Below are 21,558 nucleotides of genomic sequence, written 5' to 3' on the forward strand. Positions count from 1 at the left end.
GAACATTCCCCTGGTTCTGATGAAGACACAAAACTTTTCAGCTATGCGGTGAATAATTTAAAGGCTGCTCACCTGGCACAGCTGTTGGACCCACCTGCTCAGGCAGAAGAGGAGCTGCAGCTTTGATTTGGTTCCTTTCGCTTCTAATAAAACTCCCTTTATTCTTTTACTGATGACTCTCTTGTTTCTGTTCAGAGCGTGTCAGGTTGGTGGGAGGATCCAGCCACTGTGCAGGAACTCTGGAGGTGAAACGAGGAGAATGGAGACCAGTATTTGGCTCAAACTGGACTCTGACGTCAGCAGATGTCATGTGTCCAGAGCTGGACTGTGGATCTGCTGCTTCAACAGGGCTGAGAAATGAGTCCTCCAACAGAGCTGCATGGGAGATCAGTCCTGGCTGTGTGGAGTCTGGATCTGCTCTGAGGGAGTGTTTGTCATCAGGTTCCTCTTCTTCCATCATAAAGATCACCTGCTCAGGTAAGCCTACCAGGAAAATAACCTATGGCAATGACCTTCCAGTTTCTTAGTATAAATTTACTGTGACATGTTCTGAGTTAACATGTTCTTATTCAAGTGTTGAGACCCAGAGGTCGGCTCAGCAACGGGACAAATTGGATCTAAATCAATCTCAAAATGACAAACGGCAAAAACGTTCCCACCTGTCAACGTCTGAAGCAGTGTGCGGTCCAGTTGGGAAGGCTGGCTACTCTATTCAAAGGTATGCCACATGTCAAAACGTAAGGGTCAATTCCTGATACTTTGACACCTGGCACACCTTCGAACGGGTTACTGGGGTCCCAAAATGTCAGAATGGGACTTGGTGGTCCTGGTGCTCCAGAGTGTCAGCGCAGAGTGACCACAAAGTAACTTTCTGATGATTTGGGAATGTTTTTGTCATTTGGTCTTTAATGACAGCATGCACTCGAGCCGCATGGACTCCACGAGTGAATGTAAAACCTGCGGACTCATTTTATCCCAGCATGATTCCACAGTGTTACACAAAGCTTCTTGTGATGTCACAGAATATTTGTCTTTCTCAGTCTTCAAGTGCCCCCATAAATGTTGAGTGGGGTCAAGGTCAGGTGACTGTGGATGAAAGTCCATGTTACCAACTGACACCATTTTGTTGACGCTTTTACCCCTTGATTCCACCGGGCACGTCTCTGTTAGCTGACGTGTCCGACGCTGTTTTGTTGCGTCCTCCACGTGACTTCATATCCCACTGGGAGCGTTTCAGAAGCGCCATGTCCGTCTGATGTTGTTGACTCGCTTAGATTGTGTTTCTTTCATCGTTTCTCCTTGATTTTTGTGCTTCTCCTGTCGTTGAGTAGCTACGGAGTTAAATCGTTTCATTATTTGTTTAAGTGTGCTCATAGCAAATTCATTTCCGACTTTGTTGCGCTGTAGATTCCGAGTCGGCACACAGTATTGTATTTGAAAGTTGAGCAGATGCACTATGCCGCTTCGCTGTCTGACTTCCTGTCTGGCTCGATCTGCTGTGTGCCGATTGATCTGCTTCAGTTGAAAATAGACTCGGTGTGTATCCTCCACTGAGCTGAGCAGAGAGCTGCTTCTGAGACGCTAATGAAACTCACCGTGGTGCAGCCGGTGGAAAAACCAGTGTTGTCGAGAGCGACCGCATTCAGCTGATTGCGGCCGTTCGTTCCTGAGGGAATCTGGGGGTTACAGTAACACGTTTATTTTCGCTGACAAACTGGAACATTCCCCTGGTTCTGATGAAGACACAAAACTTTTCAGCTATGCGGTGAATAATTTAAAGGCTGCTCACCTGGCACAGCTGTTGGACCCACCTGCTCAGGCAGAAGAGGAGCTGCAGCTTTGATTTGGTTCCTCTCGCTTCTAATAAAACTCCCTTTATTCTTTTACTGATGACTCTGTTGTTTCTGTTCAGAGCGTGTCAGGTTGGTGGGAGGATCCAGCCACTGTGCAGGAACTCTGGAGGTGAAACGAGGAGAATGGAGACCAGTATTTGGCTCAAACTGGACTCTGACGTCAGCAGATGTCATGTGTACAGAGCTGGACTGTGGATCTGCTGCTTCAACAGGGCTGAGAAATGAGTCCTCCAACAGAGCTGCATGGGAGATCAGTCCTGGCTGTGTGGAGTCTGGATCTGCTCTGAGGGAGTGTTTGTCATCAGGTTCCTCTTCTTCCATCATAAAGATCACCTGCTCAGGTAAGCCTACCAGGAAAATAACCTATGGCAACGACCTTCCAGTTTCTTAGTATAAATTTACTGTGACATGTTCTGAGTTAACATGTTCTTATTCAAGTGTTGAGACCCAGAGGTCGGCTCAGCAACGGGACAAATTGGATCTAAATCAATCTCAAAATGACAAACGGCAAAAACGTTCCCACCTGTCAACGTCTGAAGCAGTGTGCGGTCCAGTTGGGAAGGCTGGCTACTCTATTCAAAGGTATGCCACATGTCAAAACGTAAGGGTCAATTCCTGATACTTTGACACCTGGCACACCTTCGAACGGGTTACTGGGGTCCCAAAATGTCAGAATGGGACTTGGTGGTCCTGGTGCTCCAGAGTGTCAGCGCAGAGTGACCACAAAGTAACTTTCTGATGATTTGGGAATGTTTTTGTCATTTGGTCTTTAATGACAGCATGCACTCGAGCCGCATGGACTCCACGAGTGAATGTAAAACCTGCGGACTCATTTTATCCCAGCATGATTCCACAGTGTTACACAAAGCTTCTTGTGATGTCACAGAATATTTGTCTTTCTCAGTCTTCAAGTGCCCCCATAAATGTTGAGTGGGGTCGAGGTCAGGTGACTGTGGATGAAAGTCCATGTTACCAACTGACACCATTTTGTTGACGCTTTTACCCCTTGATTCCACCGGGCACGTCTCTGTTAGCTGACGTGTCTGACGCTGTTTTGTTGCGTCCTCCACGTGACTTCATATCCCACTGGGAGCGTTTCAGAAGCGCCATGTCCGTCTGATGTTGTTGACTCGCTTAGATTGTGTTTCTTTCATCGTTTCTCCTTGATTTTTGTGCTTCTCCTGTCGTTGAGTAGCTACGGAGTTAAATCGTTTCATTATTTGTTTAAGTGTGCTCATAGCAAATTCATTTCCGACTTTGTTGCGCTGTAGATTCCGAGTCGGCACACAGTATTGTATTTGAAAGTTGAGCAGATGCACTATGCCGCTTCGCTGTCTGACTTCCTGTCTGGCTCGATTTGCTGTGTGCCGATTGATCTGCTTCAGTTGAAAATAGACTCGGTGTGTATCCTCCACTGAGCTGAGCAGAGAGCTGCTTCTGAGACGCTAATGAAACTCACCGTGGTGCAGCCGGTGGAAAAACCAGTGTTGTCGAGAGCGACCGCATTCAGCTGATTGCAGCCGTTCGTTCCTGAGGGAATCTGGGGGTTACAGTAACACGTTTATTTTCGCTGACAAACTGGAACATTCCCCTGGTTCTGATGAAGACACAAAACTTTTCAGCTATGCGGTGAATAATTTAAAGGCTGCTCACCTGGCACAGCTGTTGGACCCACCTGCTCAGGCAGAAGAGGAGCTGCAGCTTTGATTTGGTTCCTCTCGCCTCTAATAAAACTCCCTTTATTCTTTTACTGATGACTCTGTTGTTTCTGTTCAGAGCGTGTCAGGTTGGTGGGAGGATCCAGCCACTGTGCAGGAACTCTGGAGGTGAAACGAGGAGAATGGAGACCAGTATTTGGCTCAAACTGGACTCTGACGTCAGCAGATGTCATGTGTACAGAGCTGGACTGTGGATCTGCTGCTTCAACAGGGCTGAGAAATGAGTCCTCCAACAGAGCTGCATGGGAGATCAGTCCTGGCTGTGTGGAGTCTGGATCTGCTCTGAGGGAGTGTTTGTCATCAGGTTCCTCTTCTTCCATCATAAAGATCACCTGCTCAGGTAAGCCTACCAGGAACATAATCTATGGCAACGACCTTCCAGTTTCTTAGTATAAATTTACTGTGACATGTTCTGAGTTAACATGTTCTTATTCAAGTGTTGAGACCCAGAGGTCGGCTCAGCAACGGGACAAATTGGATCTAAATCAATCTCAAAATGACAAACGGCAAAAACGTTCCCACCTGTCAACGTCTGAAGCAGTGTGCGGTCCAGTTGGGAAGGCTGGCTACTCTATTCAAAGGTATGCCACATGTCAAAACGTAAGGGTCAATTCCTGATACTTTGACACCTGGCACACCTTCGAACGGGTTACTGGGGTCCCAAAATGTCAGAATGGGACTTGGTGGTCCTGGTGCTCCAGAGTGTCAGCGCAGAGTGACCACAAAGTAACTTTCTGATGATTTGGGAATGTTTTTGTCTTTTGGTCTTTAATGACAGCATGCACTCGAGCCGCATGGACTCCACGAGTGAATGTAAAACCTGCGGACTCATTTTATCCCAGCATGATTCCACAGTGTTACACAAAGCTTCTTGTGATGTCACAGAATATTTGTCTTTCTCAGTCTTCAAGTGCCCCCATAAATGTTGAGTGGGGTCGAGGTCAGGTGACTGTGGATGAAAGTCCATGTTACCAACTGACACCATTTTGTTGACGCTTTTACCCCTTGATTCCACCGGGCACGTCTCTGTTAGCTGACGTGTCCGACGCTGTTTTGTTGCGTCCTCCACGTGACTTCATATCCCACTGGGAGCGTTTCAGAAGCGCCATGTCCGTCTGATGTTGTTGACTCGCTTAGATTGTGTTTCTTTCATCGTTTCTCCTTGATTTTTGTGCTTCTCCTGTCGTTGAGTAGCTACGGAGTTAAATCGTTTCATTATTTGTTTAAGTGTGCTCATAGCAAATTCATTTCCGACTTTGTTGCGCTGTAGATTCCGAGTCGGCACACAGTATTGTATTTGAAAGTTGAGCAGATGCACTATGCCGCTTCGCTGTCTGACTTCCTGTCTGGCTCGATCTGCTGTGTGCCGATTGATCTGCTTCAGTTGAAAATAGACTCGGTGTGTATCCTCCACTGAGCTGAGCAGAGAGCTGCTTCTGAGACGCTAATGAAACTCACCGTGGTGCAGCCGGTGGAAAAACCAGTGTTGTCGAGAGCGACCGCATTCAGCTGATTGCGGCCGTTCGTTCCTGTGGGAATCTGGGGGTTACAGTAACACGTTTATTTTTGCTGACAAACTGGAATATTCCCCTGGTTCTGATGAAGACACAAAACTTTTCAGCTATGCGGTGAATAATTTAAAGGCTGCTCACCTGGCACAGCTGTTGGACCCACCTGCTCAGGCAGAAGAGGAGCTGCAGCTTTGATTTGGTTCCTCTCGCTTCTAATAAAACTCCCTTTATTCTTTTACTGATGACTCTCTTGTTTCTGTTCAGAGCGTGTCAGGTTGGTGGGAGGATCCAGCCACTGTGCAGGAACTCTGGAGGTGAAACGAGGAGAATGGAGACCAGTATTTGGCTCAAACTGGACTCTGACGTCAGCAGATGTCATGTGTACAGAGCTGGACTGTGGATCTGCTGCTTCAACAGGGCTGAGAAATGAGTCCTCCAACAGAGCTGCATGGGAGATCAGTCCTGGCTGTGTGGAGTCTGGATCTGCTCTGAGGGAGTGTTTGTCATCAGGTTCCTCTTCTTCCATCATAAAGATCACCTGCTCAGGTAAGCCTACCAGGAACATAATCTATGGCAATGACCTTCCAGTTTCTTAGTATAAATTTACTGTGACATGTTCTGAGTTAACATGTTCTTATTCAAGTGTTGAGACCCAGAGGTCGGCTCAGCAACGGGACAAATTGGATCTAAATCAATCTCAAAATGACAAACGGCAAAAACGTTCCCACCTGTCAACGTCTGAAGCAGTGTGCGGTCCAGTTGGGAAGGCTTTGCTACTCTATTCAAAGGTATGCCACATGTCAAAACGTAAGGGTCAATTCCTGATACTTTGACACCTGGCACACCTTCGAACGGGTTACTGGGGTCCCAAAATGTCAGAATGGGACTTGGTGGTCCTGGTGCTCCAGAGTGTCAGCGCAGAGTGACCACAAAGTAACTTTCTGATGATTTGGGAATGTTTTTGTCATTTGGTCTTTAATGACAGCATGCACTCGAGCCGCATGGACTCCACGAGTGAATGTAAAACCTGCGGACTCATTTTATCCCAGCATGATTCCACAGTGTTACACAAAGCTTCTTGTGATGTCACAGAATATTTGTCTTTCTCAGTCTTCAAGTGCCCCCATAAATGTTGAGTGGGGTCGAGGTCAGGTGACTGTGGATGAAAGTCCATGTTACCAACTGACACCATTTTGTTGACGCTTTTACCCCTTGATTCCACCGGGCACGTCTCTGTTAGCTGACGTGTCCGACGCTGTTTTGTTGCGTCCTCCACGTGACTTCATATCCCACTGGGAGCGTTTCAGAAGCGCCATGTCCGTCTGATGTTGTTGACTCGCTTAGATTGTGTTTCTTTCATCGTTTCTCCTTGATTTTTGTGCTTCTCCTGTCGTTGAGTAGCTACGGAGTTAAATCGTTTCATTATTTGTTTAAGTGTGCTCATAGCAAATTCATTTCCGACTTTGTTGCGCTGTAGATTCCGAGTCGGCACACAGTATTGTATTTGAAAGTTGAGCAGATGCACTATGCCGCTTCGCTGTCTGACTTCCTGTCTGGCTCGATCTGCTGTGTGCCGATTGATCTGCTTCAGTTGAAAATAGACTCGGTGTGTATCCTCCACTGAGCTGAGCAGAGAGCTGCTTCTGAGACGCTAATGAAACTCACCGTGGTGCAGCCGGTGGAAAAACCAGTGTTGTCGAGAGCGACCGCATTCAGCTGATTGCGGCCGTTCGTTCCTGAGGGAATCTGGGGGTTACAGTAACACGTTTATTTTCGCTGACAAACTGGAACATTCCCCTGGTTCTGATGAAGACACAAAACTTTTCAGCTATGCGGTGAATAATTTAAAGGCTGCTCACCTGGCACAGCTGTTGGACCCACCTGCTCAGGCAGAAGAGGAGCTGCAGCTTTGATTTGGTTCCTTTCGCTTCTAATAAAACTCCCTTTATTCTTTTACTGATGACTCTCTTGTTTCTGTTCAGAGCGTGTCAGGTTGGTGGGAGGATCCAGCCACTGTGCAGGAACTCTGGAGGTGAAACGAGGAGAATGGAGACCAGTATTTGGCTCAAACTGGACTCTGACGTCAGCAGATGTCATGTGTACAGAGCTGGACTGTGGATCTGCTGCTTCAACAGGGCTGAGAAATGAGTCCTCCAACAGAGCTGCATGGGAGATCAGTCCTGGCTGTGTGGAGTCTGGATCTGCTCTGAGGGAGTGTTTGTCATCAGGTTCCTCTTCTTCCATCATAAAGATCACCTGCTCAGGTAAGCCTACCAGGAACATAACCTATGGCAACGACCTTCCAGTTTCTTAGTATAAATTTACTGTGACATGTTCTGAGTTAACATGTTCTTATTCAAGTGTTGAGACCCAGAGGTCGGCTCAGCAACGGGACAAATTGGATCTAAATCAATCTCAAAATGACAAACGGCAAAAACGTTCCCACCTGTCAACGTCTGAAGCAGTGTGCGGTCCAGTTGGGAAGGCTGGCTACTCTATTCAAAGGTATGCCACATGTCAAAACGTAAGGGTCAATTCCTGATACTTTGACACCTGGCACACCTTCGAACGGGTTACTGGGGTCCCAAAATGTCAGAATGGGACTTGGTGGTCCTGGTGCTCCAGAGTGTCAGCGCAGAGTGACCACAAAGTAACTTTCTGATGATTTGGGAATGTTTTTGTCTTTTGGTCTTTAATGACAGCATGCACTCGAGCCGCATGGACTCCACGAGTGAATGTAAAACCTGCGGACTCATTTTATCCCAGCATGATTCCACAGTGTTACACAAAGCTTCTTGTGATGTCACAGAATATTTGTCTTTCTCAGTCTTCAAGTGCCCCCATAAATGTTGAGTGGGGTCGAGGTCAGGTGACTGTGGATGAAAGTCCATGTTACCAACTGACACCATTTTGTTGACGCTTTTACCCCTTGATTCCACCGGGCACGTCTCTGTTAGCTGACGTGTCCGACGCTGTTTTGTTGCGTCCTCCACGTGACTTCATATCCCACTGGGAGCGTTTCAGAAGCGCCATGTCCGTCTGATGTTGTTGACTCGCTTAGATTGTGTTTCTTTCATCGTTTCTCCTTGATTTTTGTGCTTCTCCTGTCGTTGAGTAGCTACGGAGTTAAATCGTTTCATTATTTGTTTAAGTGTGCTCATAGCAAATTCATTTCCGACTTTGTTGCGCTGTAGATTCCGAGTCGGCACACAGTATTGTATTTGAAAGTTGAGCAGATGCACTATGCCGCTTCGCTGTCTGACTTCCTGTCTGGCTCGATCTGCTGTGTGCCGATTGATCTGCTTCAGTTGAAAATAGACTCGGTGTGTATCCTCCACTGAGCTGAGCAGAGAGCTGCTTCTGAGACGCTAATGAAACTCACCGTGGTGCAGCCGGTGGAAAAACCAGTGTTGTCGAGAGCGACCGCATTCAGCTGATTGCGGCCGTTCGTTCCTGAGGGAATCTGGGGGTTACAGTAACACGTTTATTTTCGCTGACAAACTGGAACATTCCCCTGGTTCTGATGAAGACACAAAACTTTTCAGCTATGCGGTGAATAATTTAAAGGCTGCTCACCTGGCACAGCTGTTGGACCCACCTGCTCAGGCAGAAGAGGAGCTGCAGCTTTGATTTGGTTCCTTTCGCTTCTAATAAAACTCCCTTTATTCTTTTACTGATGACTCTCTTGTTTCTGTTCAGAGCGTGTCAGGTTGGTGGGAGGATCCAGCCACTGTGCAGGAACTCTGGAGGTGAAACGAGGAGAATGGAGACCAGTATTTGGCTCAAACTGGACTCTGACGTCAGCAGATGTCATGTGTACAGAGCTGGACTGTGGATCTGCTGCTTCAACAGGGCTGAGAAATGAGTCCTCCAACAGAGCTGCATGGGAGATCAGTCCTGGCTGTGTGGAGTCTGGATCTGCTCTGAGGGAGTGTTTGTCATCAGGTTCCTCTTCTTCCATCATAAAGATCACCTGCTCAGGTAAGCCTACCAGGAACATAATCTATGGCAACGACCTTCCAGTTTCTTAGTATAAATTTACTGTGACATGTTCTGAGTTAACATGTTCTTATTCAAGTGTTGAGACCCAGAGGTCGGCTCAGCAACGGGACAAATTGGATCTAAATCAATCTCAAAATGACAAACGGCAAAAACGTTCCCACCTGTCAACGTCTGAAGCAGTGTGCGGTCCAGTTGGGAAGGCTGGCTACTCTATTCAAAGGTATGCCACATGTCAAAACGTAAGGGTCAATTCCTGATACTTTGACACCTGGCACACCTTCGAACGGGTTACTGGGGTCCCAAAATGTCAGAATGGGACTTGGTGGTCCTGGTGCTCCAGAGTGTCAGCGCAGAGTGACCACAAAGTAACTTTCTGATGATTTGGGAATGTTTTTGTCATTTGGTCTTTAATGACAGCATGCACTCGAGCCGCATGGACTCCACGAGTGAATGCAAAACCTGCGGACTCATTTTATCCCAGCATGATTCCACAGTGTTACACAAAGCTTCTTGTGATGTCACAGAATATTTGTCTTTCTCAGTCTTCAAGTGCCCCCATAAATGTTGAGTGGGGTCGAGGTCAGGTGACTGTGGATGAAAGTCCATGTTACCAACTGACACCATTTTGTTGACGCTTTTACCCCTTGATTCCACCGGGCACGTCTCTGTTAGCTGACGTGTCCCACGCTGTTTTGTTGCGTCCTCCACGTGACTTCATATCCCACTGGGAGCGTTTCAGAAGCGCCATGTCCGTCTGATGTTGTTGACTCGCTTAGATTGTGTTTCTTTCATCGTTTCTCCTTGATTTTTGTGCTTCTCCTGTCGTTGAGTAGCTACGGAGTTAGATCGTTTCATTATTTGTTTAAGTGTGCTCATAGCAAATTCATTTCCGACTTTGTTGCGCTGTAGATTCCGAGTCGGCACACAGTATTGTATTTGAAAGTTGAGCAGATGCACTATGCCGCTTCGCTGTCTGACTTCCTGTCTGGCTCGATCTGCTGTGTGCCGATTGATCTGCTTCAGTTGAAAATAGACTCGGTGTGTATCCTCCACTGAGCTGAGCAGAGAGCTGCTTCTGAGACGCTAATGAAACTCACCGTGGTGCAGCCGGTGGAAAAACCAGTGTTGTCGAGAGCGACCGCATTCAGCTGATTGCGGCCGTTCGTTCCTGAGGGAATCTGGGGGTAACAGTAACACGTTTATTTTCGCTGACAAACTGGAATATTCCCCTGGTTCTGATGAAGACACAAAACTTTTCAGCTATGCGGTGAATAATTTAAAGGCTGCTCACCTGGCACAGCTGTTGGACCCACCTGCTCAGGCAGAAGAGGAGCTGCAGCTTTGATTTGGTTCCTCTCGCTTCTAATAAAACTCCCTTTATTCTTTTACTGATGACTCTCTTGTTTCTGTTCAGAGCGTGTCAGGTTGGTGGGAGGATCCAGCCACTGTGCAGGAACTCTGGAGGTGAAACGAGGAGAATGGAGACCAGTATTTGGCTCAAACTGGACTCTGACGTCAGCAGATGTCATGTGTACAGAGCTGGACTGTGGATCTGCTGCTTCAACAGGGCTGAGAAATGAGTCCTCCAACAGAGCTGCATGGGAGATCAGTCCTGGCTGTGTGGAGTCTGGATCTGCTCTGAGGGAGTGTTTGTCATCAGGTTCCTCTTCTTCCATCATAAAGATCACCTGCTCAGGTAAGCCTACCAGGAACATAATCTATGGCAACGGCCTTCCAGTTTCTTAGTATAAATTTACTGTGACATGTTCTGAGTTAACATGTTCTGATTCAAGTGTTGAGACCCAGAGGTCGGCTCAGCAACGGGACAAATTGGATCTAAATCAATCTCAAAATGACAAACGGCAAAAACGTTCCCACCTGTCAACGTCTGAAGCAGTGTGCAGTCCAGTTGGGAAGGCTGGCTACTCTATTCAAAGGTATGCCACATGTCAAAACGTAAGGGTCAATTCCTGATACTTTGACACCTGGCACACCTTCGAACGGGTTACTGGGGTCCCAAAATGTCAGAATGGGACTTGGTGGTCCTGGTGCTCCAGAGTGTCGGCGCAGAGTGACCACAAAGTAACTTTCTGATGATTTGGGAATGTTTTTGTCATTTGGTCTTTAATGACAGCATGCACTCGAGCCGCATGGACTCCACGAGTGAATGTAAAACCTGCGGACTCATTTTATCCCAGCATGATTCCACAGTGTTACACAAAGCTTCTTGTGATGTCACAGAATATTTGTCTTTCTCAGTCTTCAAGTGCCCCCATAAATGTTGAGTGGGGTCGAGGTCAGGTGACTGTGGATGAAAGTCCATGTTACCAACTGACACCATTTTGTTGACGCTTTTACCCCTTGATTCCACCGGGCACGTCTCTGTTAGCTGACGTGTCCCACGCTGTTTTGTTGCGTCCTCCACGTGACTTCATATCCCACTGGGAGCGTTTCAGAAGCGCCATGTCCGTCTGATGTTGTTGACTCGCTTAGATTGTGTTTCTTTCATCGTTTCTCCTTGATTTTTGTGCTTCTCCTGTCGTTGAGTAGCTACGGAGTTAAATCGTTTCATTATTTATTTAAGTGTGCTCATAGCAAATTCATTTCCGACTTTGTTGCGCTGTAGATTCCGAGTCGGCACACAGTATTGTATTTGAAAGTTGAGCAGATGCACTATGCCGCTTCGCTGTCTGACTTCCTGTCTGGCTCGATCTGCTGTGTGCCGATTGATCTGCTTCAGTTGAAAATAGACTCGGTGTGTATCCTCCACTGAGCTGAGCAGAGAGCTGCTTCTGAGACGCTAATGAAGCTCACCGTGGTGCAGCCGGTGGAAAAACCAGTGTTGTCGAGAGCGACCGCATTCAGCTGATTGCGGCCGTTCGTTCCTGAGGGAATCTGGGGGTTACAGTAACACGTTTATTTTCGCTGACAAATAGGAATACTGCCCCGGTTCTTATAAACTCACAAATAAAGATCAGTTGTGTAATTCTCAGGCTGGTGAATGGGACTAGTCTGTGTTCAAGCAGACTTTAGGTGATTTCTAACTAGTCTAACCAGTGGTGGTCCTCAGTGTGTGAAGCCAACCTTCACCAGCAGGATGCAGAGGTGGTCTGTAGGGAGCTCGGCTTTGGGGCTCCTTCGGTCCTCCAGGGGGCGCTCTAATGAAAAGTGGAGGCTCCGATATTGACCAAAGAGTTCCAGTGTGAAGGCCGTGAGTCTGCTCTCCTGGGTCCTCATGTACTAAGACTTGCGTGGATTTCCTACTGAAACATGGCGTACGCTAGAATCCAGAAACTGTCGTACGCACAAAAAAAATCAGATGTATCAAAGTGTGCGTACGCATCGATCCAAGCACTTTTCCTTTGTACATCCCAATCAACGTGGAATTGAGCGCACATGTAGACGTAAGAAACTCCTCCCTGTCCACGCCCTCATTTAAATATGCAAATTAGTTTAAATAGGGCCTGCACCGGGGATTCCCCTCTCTGCACCATCAGATTTACAAAATGAGTAAAGGGAAGAAGCGCAACTTCACCGAGTCTGAGCTCGAAACGCTATTAAATAAAGTCGAGACGCGAAGATCTGTATTATTTGGTAGCCTCTCGCCAGGGATAAACACAAAAAAAAGGAAACGTGAGTGGGAGCGTGTGTGTGAGGGAGTGAACGCTGTGGGGTTGGAGCAGCGCACACTCACTGAAATAAAAAATAAAAAATGGTCCGACGTGAAGGTGGAGGTGAAGTGGAGGATTTCTGCCCAATAACATGTGAAATAGATTTAGTTTCCTTTGTTCATGCACCACTTGATTGAATCACTATTACTTTTTCAAAATAAATAATATATATAAGTGCCACCGTTAGTGGGAAACAAACAGAAGGACAAAACAACTTCATTACAAGGATTGACGAGACTGATCACATTTATATTAATGACTGCAGAAGTGCGTCGTGGCTACTGCAGTGTGACATTTCCAACTTTACGCACGCGTTTAATGACACAAATACTGAACACAAGCAGACAATAAAGGGCTTGTTAGATGCTCTGCCGCTCTTTTTTCACCAGGGAAAAACAAATGCACATATTTGAATGCACGTGCCCAAATGGGCATTGTGCTGGTTTACATTTGGGGCGCAATTAAACGGATTTACTCACCGAGAAGCCGCCCATCGCGCACCGTGCCAGCCTCCAGCCTGTTACCAACCATGCTATTGGTAAGAATGAACAAGTCATGCGTTGAACCAGGCACCTTGCCACGATGTTGGTGAGCTGCATTTGCACATCACATATTATTTGAACATTAATGAAAATGTTTTCCAAAACAAATTCATTCTGTGATGGCGCTTTTACAGCAACATGTGTGCAGTCAATAGCTCCGATTACAGTAGGGAAACCGGCTCTTGCTGCAAATTGCGCTTTAATGTTGGCCTGTTCAACAGCATTGTCTGGGAATTTGATGTACCAGGATGACATTCTTATGATCCCGTCCCACACAGCTGGCTCAGAGTGGACTGGCACACTCCTGACCGGTCGGCCAGCTCCCTCTGGAAGGCTCCTGTTGCCAGGAACCCCAGAGTGGTCAGCACCTGTGTGGGCACGGACAACCCCTGGCTCCTGGCTGTGTTTCGTTCTAGGACCGGCCGCAGCTCTGCGCACAGTTCCAGTAACACTGGCCTCGGCGACCTAAAACGACTCATGATCATCTTCCCGTTCTCTAAACAACCGCTCATTAATTAAATATTAACATTTGCGATATCTTCTAACAAGGCCAAGGCTGCCATTCTTAATGGCATTTTTTCATCACTTTGCGCATGTTTTTATGATTTATGATTTATGATCCATATGATTGCAAACGTGTGTGTTAATTGTCCGTGTCTCTGATGTGGACATTACTCTGAGGACTAATTGTTTTCGCATAACTAACAGTTTCCCAGCATCACCTCAGAGTGTCGCCAAAGGAACAATAGCTGTAGAAACGTGCGTACGCCAGCCATGAAGCTGGCGTGGGGCACCGCACATTTCCACGGTCATTTCACTTTTGATACATCTGAACGTTGGCGTGGAAAATGACGTACGCCACTTTTTTGTGCGTGCGCAACATTGATACATGAGGCCCCTGGACTGTAGGAGCTCAGGCTCAGGTAGAAACACCTGCTAACCTGGAAAAGCTGTTCACCTGCTCAGGTAGAAGAGGAGCTGCAGCTTTGATTTGGTTCATTTCTGTTCGTCTCAAACTCACTTTATTCTTTTCCTGATGACTCTGTTGTCTCTGTCCAGAACCTCTCAGGTTGGTGGGAGGATCCAGTCGCTGTGCAGGAGCTCTGGAGGTGAAACAGGGAGACTGGAGGCCAGTTTATGACTCTAACTGGACTCTGACTTCAGCAGCTGTAGTCTGCAGAGAGCTGCACTGTGGATCTGTTGTTTCAACAGGACTGAGAAATGAATCTACACTCAAATCTGCCTGGAAGATACGTCCTGACTGTGTTCAGTCTGGATCTGCTCTGAGGGAGTGCGTATCACCCATGTGGTCTTCCTTCTTCCTGGAGGTTACCTGCTCAGGTGAGCCTCAGTCACATAACACACTGTATTGGTAACTGTCAGAGACCAGCAGGAATAGAAAACAAGATAAAAACCAGAGGAACTGACATGAAAACACACAGAGGATCAGAGGAACTGATTCTCTAAGAACTGAATCAGACAGCGACAAGTTAAAGTGACTTCAGTGATTTTAGAGGATCTGAAGTTAATGAGAGCTGTTGTACTCATGATGTCATGTGATCCGATGTGATGACTGAACGTGTTTCATCAGGTCCAGCAGTTTCTTACATCAGGGCCATCAGACTGGTCCTCCTGTCGCTGACTCTGCTGCTGTTCATCACTGTCCTCTGTGTCACCCAGGTAACGTTCACAGTAGGGCCCGACCGATTTATCGGCGTGCCGATTAAATCGGCCGATTATAGCCCGTTTGAGACTAATCGGTAATCGGCCAAAACTCGCCGATTGTTGCCGATATTTTCAGAAATAAAATGCAGGGAATAAGACTTGGTTTCACTTTGAAAATGTTCCCCCATTTGAAAAGATCCCCGACATTAGGCTATTTAGCCTGTAGAGGGCGCACCGACCTCATGACAAACTCCGCTGCCTGCTCCAGATCAGTGACAGATCAGTGACTGATCTGGAGCAGGCAGCGGCAGGGACGCACAGAGGAGAGTGGTCCGCCTCAACGGTAAATAAACAAGGTTTTGAAATAAACAATAAGTCAACAAGTTTCAATTCAACCCACTTCACGATGTTCCCCGCTGTGTTGGTCTCGATCACGCCGAGTTAACGTTTAAGCACGATGTAATATGCAAGCTAAAGTTAGAATTAGCCATCTGCTATTAGCCTTGCTACACATATTAGCCGTGCCAGTAACGGTAGAATAAACATAACAGTACACATTACGTAATCGACTAGCTACTTCTCTCACTGAGGCAGCTGCATGTCTCCAGATAAGACCGGAGCAAAATGAGTAACGTGAGTTAAGACGGGGAGGCACCGACCGGCGGAGGGGAGGGAGGGGGCGAGTAGGGAAAACGCTTTTCTGGTCCGAATTTGATTCATGATAAATCCGTGGTATATTACTGAGATGATCAGTCAGTCTTCCTGTCGGCGTGAAGAGCAGTAGCTAATGGTGCCTTGTTGTAGGCCTAATGTTGGATGGTTGTCATGTTAATATGCTGCTTGATTTGAAATTATTTTTCTGCTTTTAATTCTTTGTAGAAGTGTCTAAAAGGCTCAAAAGCAGCCATTTGTTAAAAAAAAAAAAAGTAAATATGTAGATATATTACTTAAATTAATAAAATTTTAAAACTTTATATAAAAAAAAAAAATCGGCCGATTAATCGGTTATCGGATTTTTTTCCCCCAAATAATCGGTATCGGCATCGGCCCCAAAAAATCCATATCGGTCGGGCCCTAGTTCACAGCTCTGTTGATGAGAGGTCCGGCTCAAATGAAGCACTTGGCTTGTGTATACTGAACTGTGTGTGCTGTCATGTCTCTCCAGGCCACCAGGGGGCAGAAGCCGGGTCCACAGCAGAACATGGAGCTGGATCATTATAACCTCGGTGTTCCCGGAGCTGAAGAGGAAGCAGGCGAGGCAGCAGAGTAGGACCTCCAAAGAGCTCATCAACCGTCCATCAGCTCAGTGAAGGATGTTACATTTTTACACAGATGTTCCCTTTAAACACAAAATAGAGATTACTTCTCTGCTCTCATTTATGACTCAGTATTTGGAGGAGCTTGTCTTCTGTACCATGCCTCATGTCCAGTGCCAGTACAGGAAGTCAGGTCGGGCCAATGCAAACATGTCCACGTTTTGATATTAGAAGAAAAGTTCATTCATTTTCAGCCATTACCTGTCTGTACGCTACACGCTAGCTAGCATCACATACAGCGACAGAATGCGATATTTTACTTTTTACTCTGTTACATTTATCTGACAGCTTTAGTTACTTTACAATTTAAAGCAGCAAGGAACTTTAATTTGTGTTGATTCTGGCGCCGCCTGAATAAATAAGAAATCAAAGCCCTTCACTTTCATTGTTTCTATGTAAGTGCTCATAGTTTCCGGGTTCATTGGATCCATTTTCAAACACCATATACTCGCTGTAAGAGCCGTGCTGTACTGTTGCAGCAGTCCCACTGATTAAGACTCGCTATCTTTATTTGTTTGGGGCTGAATTTCAAAATCGCTCTGGACTGACTGCAGTGGATTCAGATCACCTGTGTGCAGGTGTGGAGACAGACTGACTCCTGATTAATGAGTGGAAGCAGCTGGGGACATTTCCCTCCCAGCCAATCAGGGAGTGACGACGCCCTTGTGTGAAGGCTTAAGAAGGTGGGGAACGGCACCCAGGTCGGACTCGCTCTCATTCTGACTCCGTCCCTGACAGATCATCAGCCAGAAACTCTGGTCTGTTCAGGCCCCGTTTCATTCTAGTTAAGTTGTGTTTATTCTTCAGCCCAGCTGAATGACCACAGAGGTCACCAGTCAACAGGTTTATTTGGTTTCTTTATCTTTGGTTTGTCTTTACTGAATAACTTGAAACCCAAGCCCCTATACACCTTCAGTTTTCAACATTTTCTTTCATCAGGGACTAGAGAGCTTGTAAAAGCACATTTTCAGTTTGATTCCCTGTAGATGTACATATCTTTTATATTTTTATGTATGTTGGGGCTGTTTGTCAGCATTTTACTGCCAGTATCACCACATTGTTTTCAGTGAAACAGCTGTGCCTAATACTGTCTGCCTCTGCCCACTTCGCTGTCAGATTGTTGGCTAAATAAAGAGCTGTAAATGTTATATTGTGTCTGTCATTCTTATTATCAGGCTGAAGAGTTACCGATTGTGGGCCGTAAAGAAGCTACACAATGACGGCAGAGTCGATACATTCAAAGGTACAGTCAGGTCCATAAATATTGGGACATCAACACAAATCTCTTCTTGTTGGCTCTATACACCACTACAATGGATTTGAAATGAAACGAACAAGATGTGCTTTAACTGCAGACTTTCAGCTTTAATTTGAGGGTATCTACATCCAAATCAGGTGAACGGTGCAGGAACTACGACAGTTTCTATATGATTCCCACTTTTTAAGGGACCAAAAGTAATGGGACAAACTAAACAATCATAAATCAAACTTTCAATGTTTAATACTTGGTTGCAAATCCTTTGCAGTCAATTACAGTCTGAAGTCTGGAAGGCATAGACATCACCAGACGCTGGGTTTCATCCCTGGTGATGCCCTGCCAGGCCTCTACTGCACCGGTCTTCAGTTCCTGCTTGTTCTTGGGGCATTTTTCCCTCAGTTTGGTCTTCAGCAAGTGAAATGCATGCTCAATCGGATGCAGGTCAGGTGATTGACTTGGCCATTGCATAACATTCCACGTATTTGCCTTAAAAAACTCCTTGGTTGCTTTTGCAGTATGCTCTGGGTCATTGTCCATCTGCACTGTGACGCGCCGTCCACTGAGTTCTTGGCTGAATATGAGCAGATAATATTGCTCGAAACACTTCAGAATTCATCCTGCTGCTTTTGTCAGCAGTTACATCATCAACAAGGGAACCAGTCCCACTGGCAGCCATACATGCCCACACCATGACACTACCACCACCATGCTTCACTGACGAGGTGGTATGTTTTGGATCATGAGCAGGTCCTTTCCTTCTCCACACTCTTCTCTTCCCATCACTGTGGTACAAGTCGACCTTGGTCTCATCTGTCCATAGGATGTTCTTGAACTGTAAAGGCTTTTTTAGGTGTTTGGCAAATTCTAATCTGGTCTTCCTGTTTTTGAGGCTCACCAGTGGTTTACATGTTGTGGTGACCCCTCTGTATTCACTGTGGTGAAGTCTTCTTTACATACACCTACCTCCTGGAGAGTGTTGTTGATCTGGCCAACGGTTGTGAAGGGTTTTTCTTCACCAGGGAAAGAGTCCTTCTGTCGTCCACCACAGTTGTTCTCCATGGTCTTCCAGGTCTTTTGGTGTTGCTGAGCTCACCGGTTGATATGAGATGAAAAGTGTCTTTTCCTGCAGGACAGCATGGGATCCTGTCAGAGTCATTTGTCTCCGGCTGCAGATTTTTACCCGCCGGCTTGTTCCCAACATCAACAGCTGCTTCCTGTCTGCAGTTATCTGTCCGTCTCAACATCAACATGGACGACTGATGTTATCCTCCAGCACTCACACAACCTCAGTGAAGACTTCAGATCACAGCTGTCTCACTCCTCATGTCTCTCTCTTCCTGTCTCACTCGTCATGTCTCACTCTTCATGTCTCACTCTTCATTTCTCACTCCTCATGTCTCTCTCTTCATGTCTCTCTCTTCATGTCTCACTCGTCATGTCTCACTCCTCATGTCTCACTCTTCATGTCTCTCTCTTCATGTCTCACTCCTCATGTCTCACTCTTCATGTCTCACTTTTCATGTCTCACTCTTCATGTCTCACTCCTCATGTCTCACTCTTCATTTCTCACTCCTCATGTCTCACTCCTCATGTCTCACTCTTCATGTCTCACTCCTCATGTCTCACTCTTAATTTCTCACTCCTCATGTCTCACTCTTCATGTCTCACTCTTCATGTCTCTCTCTTCATGTCACACTCCTCATGTCTCACTCTTCATGTCTCACTCCTCATGTCTCTCTCTTCATGTCTCACTCCTCATGTGTCACTCTTCATGTCTCACTCTTCATGTCTCACTCATGTCTCACTCCTCATGTCTCACTCTTCATGTCTCACTCCTCATGTCTCTCTCTTCCTGTCTCACTCGTCATGTCTCACTCTTCATGTCTCTCTCTTCATGTCTTACTCCTCATGTCTCACTCTTCATGTCTCTCTCTTCATGTCTCACTCCTCATGTCTCACTCTTCATGTCTCACTTTTCATGTCTCACTCTTCATGTCTCACTCCTCATGTCTCACTCTTCATTTCTCACTCCTCATGTCTCACTCTTCATGTCTCACTCTTCATGTCTCTCTCTTCATGTCTCACTCCTCATGTCTCACTCTTCATTTCTCACTCCTCATGTCTCACTCTTCATGTCTCACTCTTCATGTCTCTCTCTTCATGTCTCACTCCTCATGTCTCTCTCTTCATGTCTCACTCCTCATGTCTCTCTCTTCATGTCTCACTCCTCATGTCTCACTCCTCATGTCTCTCTCTTCATGTCTCACTCCTCGTGTCTCTCTCTTCGTGTCTCACTCCTCGTGTCTCTCTCTTCATGTCTCACTCCTCATGTCTCTCTCTTCATGTCTCACTCCTCATGTCTCTCTCTTCATGTCTCACTCCTCATGTCTCACTCCTCATGTCTCTCTCTTCATGTCTCACTCCTCGTGTCTCTCTCTTCGTGTCTCACTCCTCGTGTCTCTCTCTTCATGTCTCACTCTTCATGTCTCTCTCTTCATGTCTCACTCCTCATGTCTCTCTCTTCATGTCTCACTCCTCATGTCTCACTCCTCATGTCTCACTCTTCATGTCTCACTCCTCATGTCTCTCTTTTCCTGTCTCACTCGTCATGTCTCACTCTTCATGTCTCACTCTTCGTGTCTCACTCCTCGTGTCTCACTCTTCATGTCTCTCTCTTCATGTCTCACTCCTCGTGTCTCTCTCTTCGTGTCTCACTCCTCGTGTCTCTCTCCTCATGTCTCACTCTTCATGTCTCTCTCTTCATGTCTCACTCTTCATGTCTCACTCCTCATGTCTCACTCTTCATGTCTCTCTCTTCATGTCTCACTCTTCATGTCTCTCTCTTCATGTCTCTCTCTTCATGACTCACTCCTCATGTCTCTCTCTTCATGTCTCACTCCTCATGTCTCACTCCTCATGTCTCTCTCTTCATGTCTCACTCCTCATGTCTCTCTCATGTCTCTCTCTTCATGTCTCACTCCTCATGTCTCACTCCTCATGTCTCTCTCTTCATGTCTCTCTCTTCATGTCTCACTCCTCATGTCTCTCTCATGTCTCTCTCTTCATGTCTCACTCCTCATGTCTCTCTCATGTCTCTCTCTTCATGTCTCACTCCTCATGTCTCTCTCTTCATGTCTCACTCTTCATGTCTCACTCCTCATGTCTCACTCCTCATGTCTCTCTCTTCATGTCTCACTCCTCGTGTCTCTCTCTTCGTGTCTCACTCCTCGTGTCTCACTCCTCATGTCTCACTCTTCATGTCTCTCTCTTCATGTCTCACTCTTCATGTCTCACTCTTCATGTCTCTCTCTTCATGACTCACTCCTCATGTCTCTCTCTTCATGTCTCTCTCTTCATGTCTCACCCCCCATGTCTCACTCCTCATGTCTCTCTCTTCATGTCTCACTCCTCATGTCTCTCTCATGTCTCTCTCCTCATGTCTCTCTCTTCATGTCTCACTCCTCGTGTCTCTCTCTTCATGTCTCTCTCTTCATGTCTCACTCCTCATGTCTCACTCTTCATGTCTCACTCTTCACTTCCTTCGTCCTGGGCTACATTTCAACCCTTCCGTCCTCTGTCTGTCTTTCATTCACTGTACAGCTCTTGTCTTTAACTTCCTGTTTGTACGTCCTTCCTTTGTCCTTCTCCCCTTCCTGTCTTTGATTCTGTCTTAATTCCATTTTTACATCCTTCCTTCCTTCCTTTTGTTCACTTTCCATTTTCCTTGCTTAAGTCCTGACCTTTTTTGCTTCCTTCTCGCTCCCTCCTTATTGTGTTCCCTTTTTCTTCTTTCCTTCCTTCTTCTCTTTATTTCCTCTCCTTGCCTGCTTTTACTCTTTTTTCTTTTCCCCTCCTTCAGCCTGTTTTCCTTCCTTCTTTCTTTGATCTCCCAGCTTCCTTACTTCCTTCCCCTTTTCTTATTCCTACTTGCTCCTTCCTTATTTCATTCACTATCCTTCCTTCCTTCCTTCCTTCCTCCTTTCGTTCACATTCCAAATTTCCTGTCTTCTGTCCTTCCATCT

The 21,558-nt window shown here is 46.4% G+C and overlaps 1 protein-coding gene across 1 annotated transcript in view; it reads left to right on the plus strand.

Moving 5' to 3' along the window:
- LOC311250157 (scavenger receptor cysteine-rich type 1 protein M160-like) overlaps window positions 1-16,657 on the plus strand; it is a 32,177-nt gene extending 15,520 nt beyond the window's left edge. The window contains exons 10-19 of the mRNA XM_084341731.1: window positions 196-477; window positions 1,913-2,194; window positions 3,630-3,911; window positions 5,347-5,628; window positions 7,065-7,346; window positions 8,782-9,063; window positions 10,499-10,780; window positions 14,357-14,638; window positions 14,889-14,977; window positions 16,128-16,657. Of these exons, the coding sequence (XP_084197857.1) occupies window positions 196-477; window positions 1,913-2,194; window positions 3,630-3,911; window positions 5,347-5,628; window positions 7,065-7,346; window positions 8,782-9,063; window positions 10,499-10,780; window positions 14,357-14,638; window positions 14,889-14,977; window positions 16,128-16,232 (2,450 nt within the window). The 3' untranslated portion in view covers window positions 16,233-16,657. The remainder of the gene's footprint in view (window positions 1-195; window positions 478-1,912; window positions 2,195-3,629; window positions 3,912-5,346; window positions 5,629-7,064; window positions 7,347-8,781; window positions 9,064-10,498; window positions 10,781-14,356; window positions 14,639-14,888; window positions 14,978-16,127) is intronic.
- Window positions 16,658-21,558: the final 4,901 nt, after the last annotated feature.

The sequence above is a fragment of the Pagrus pagrus genome (genome assembly GCF_965226575.1).
Source record: "Pagrus pagrus genome assembly, chromosome: 21".
NCBI classification, from domain to species: Eukaryota; Metazoa; Chordata; class Actinopteri; order Spariformes; family Sparidae; genus Pagrus; species Pagrus pagrus.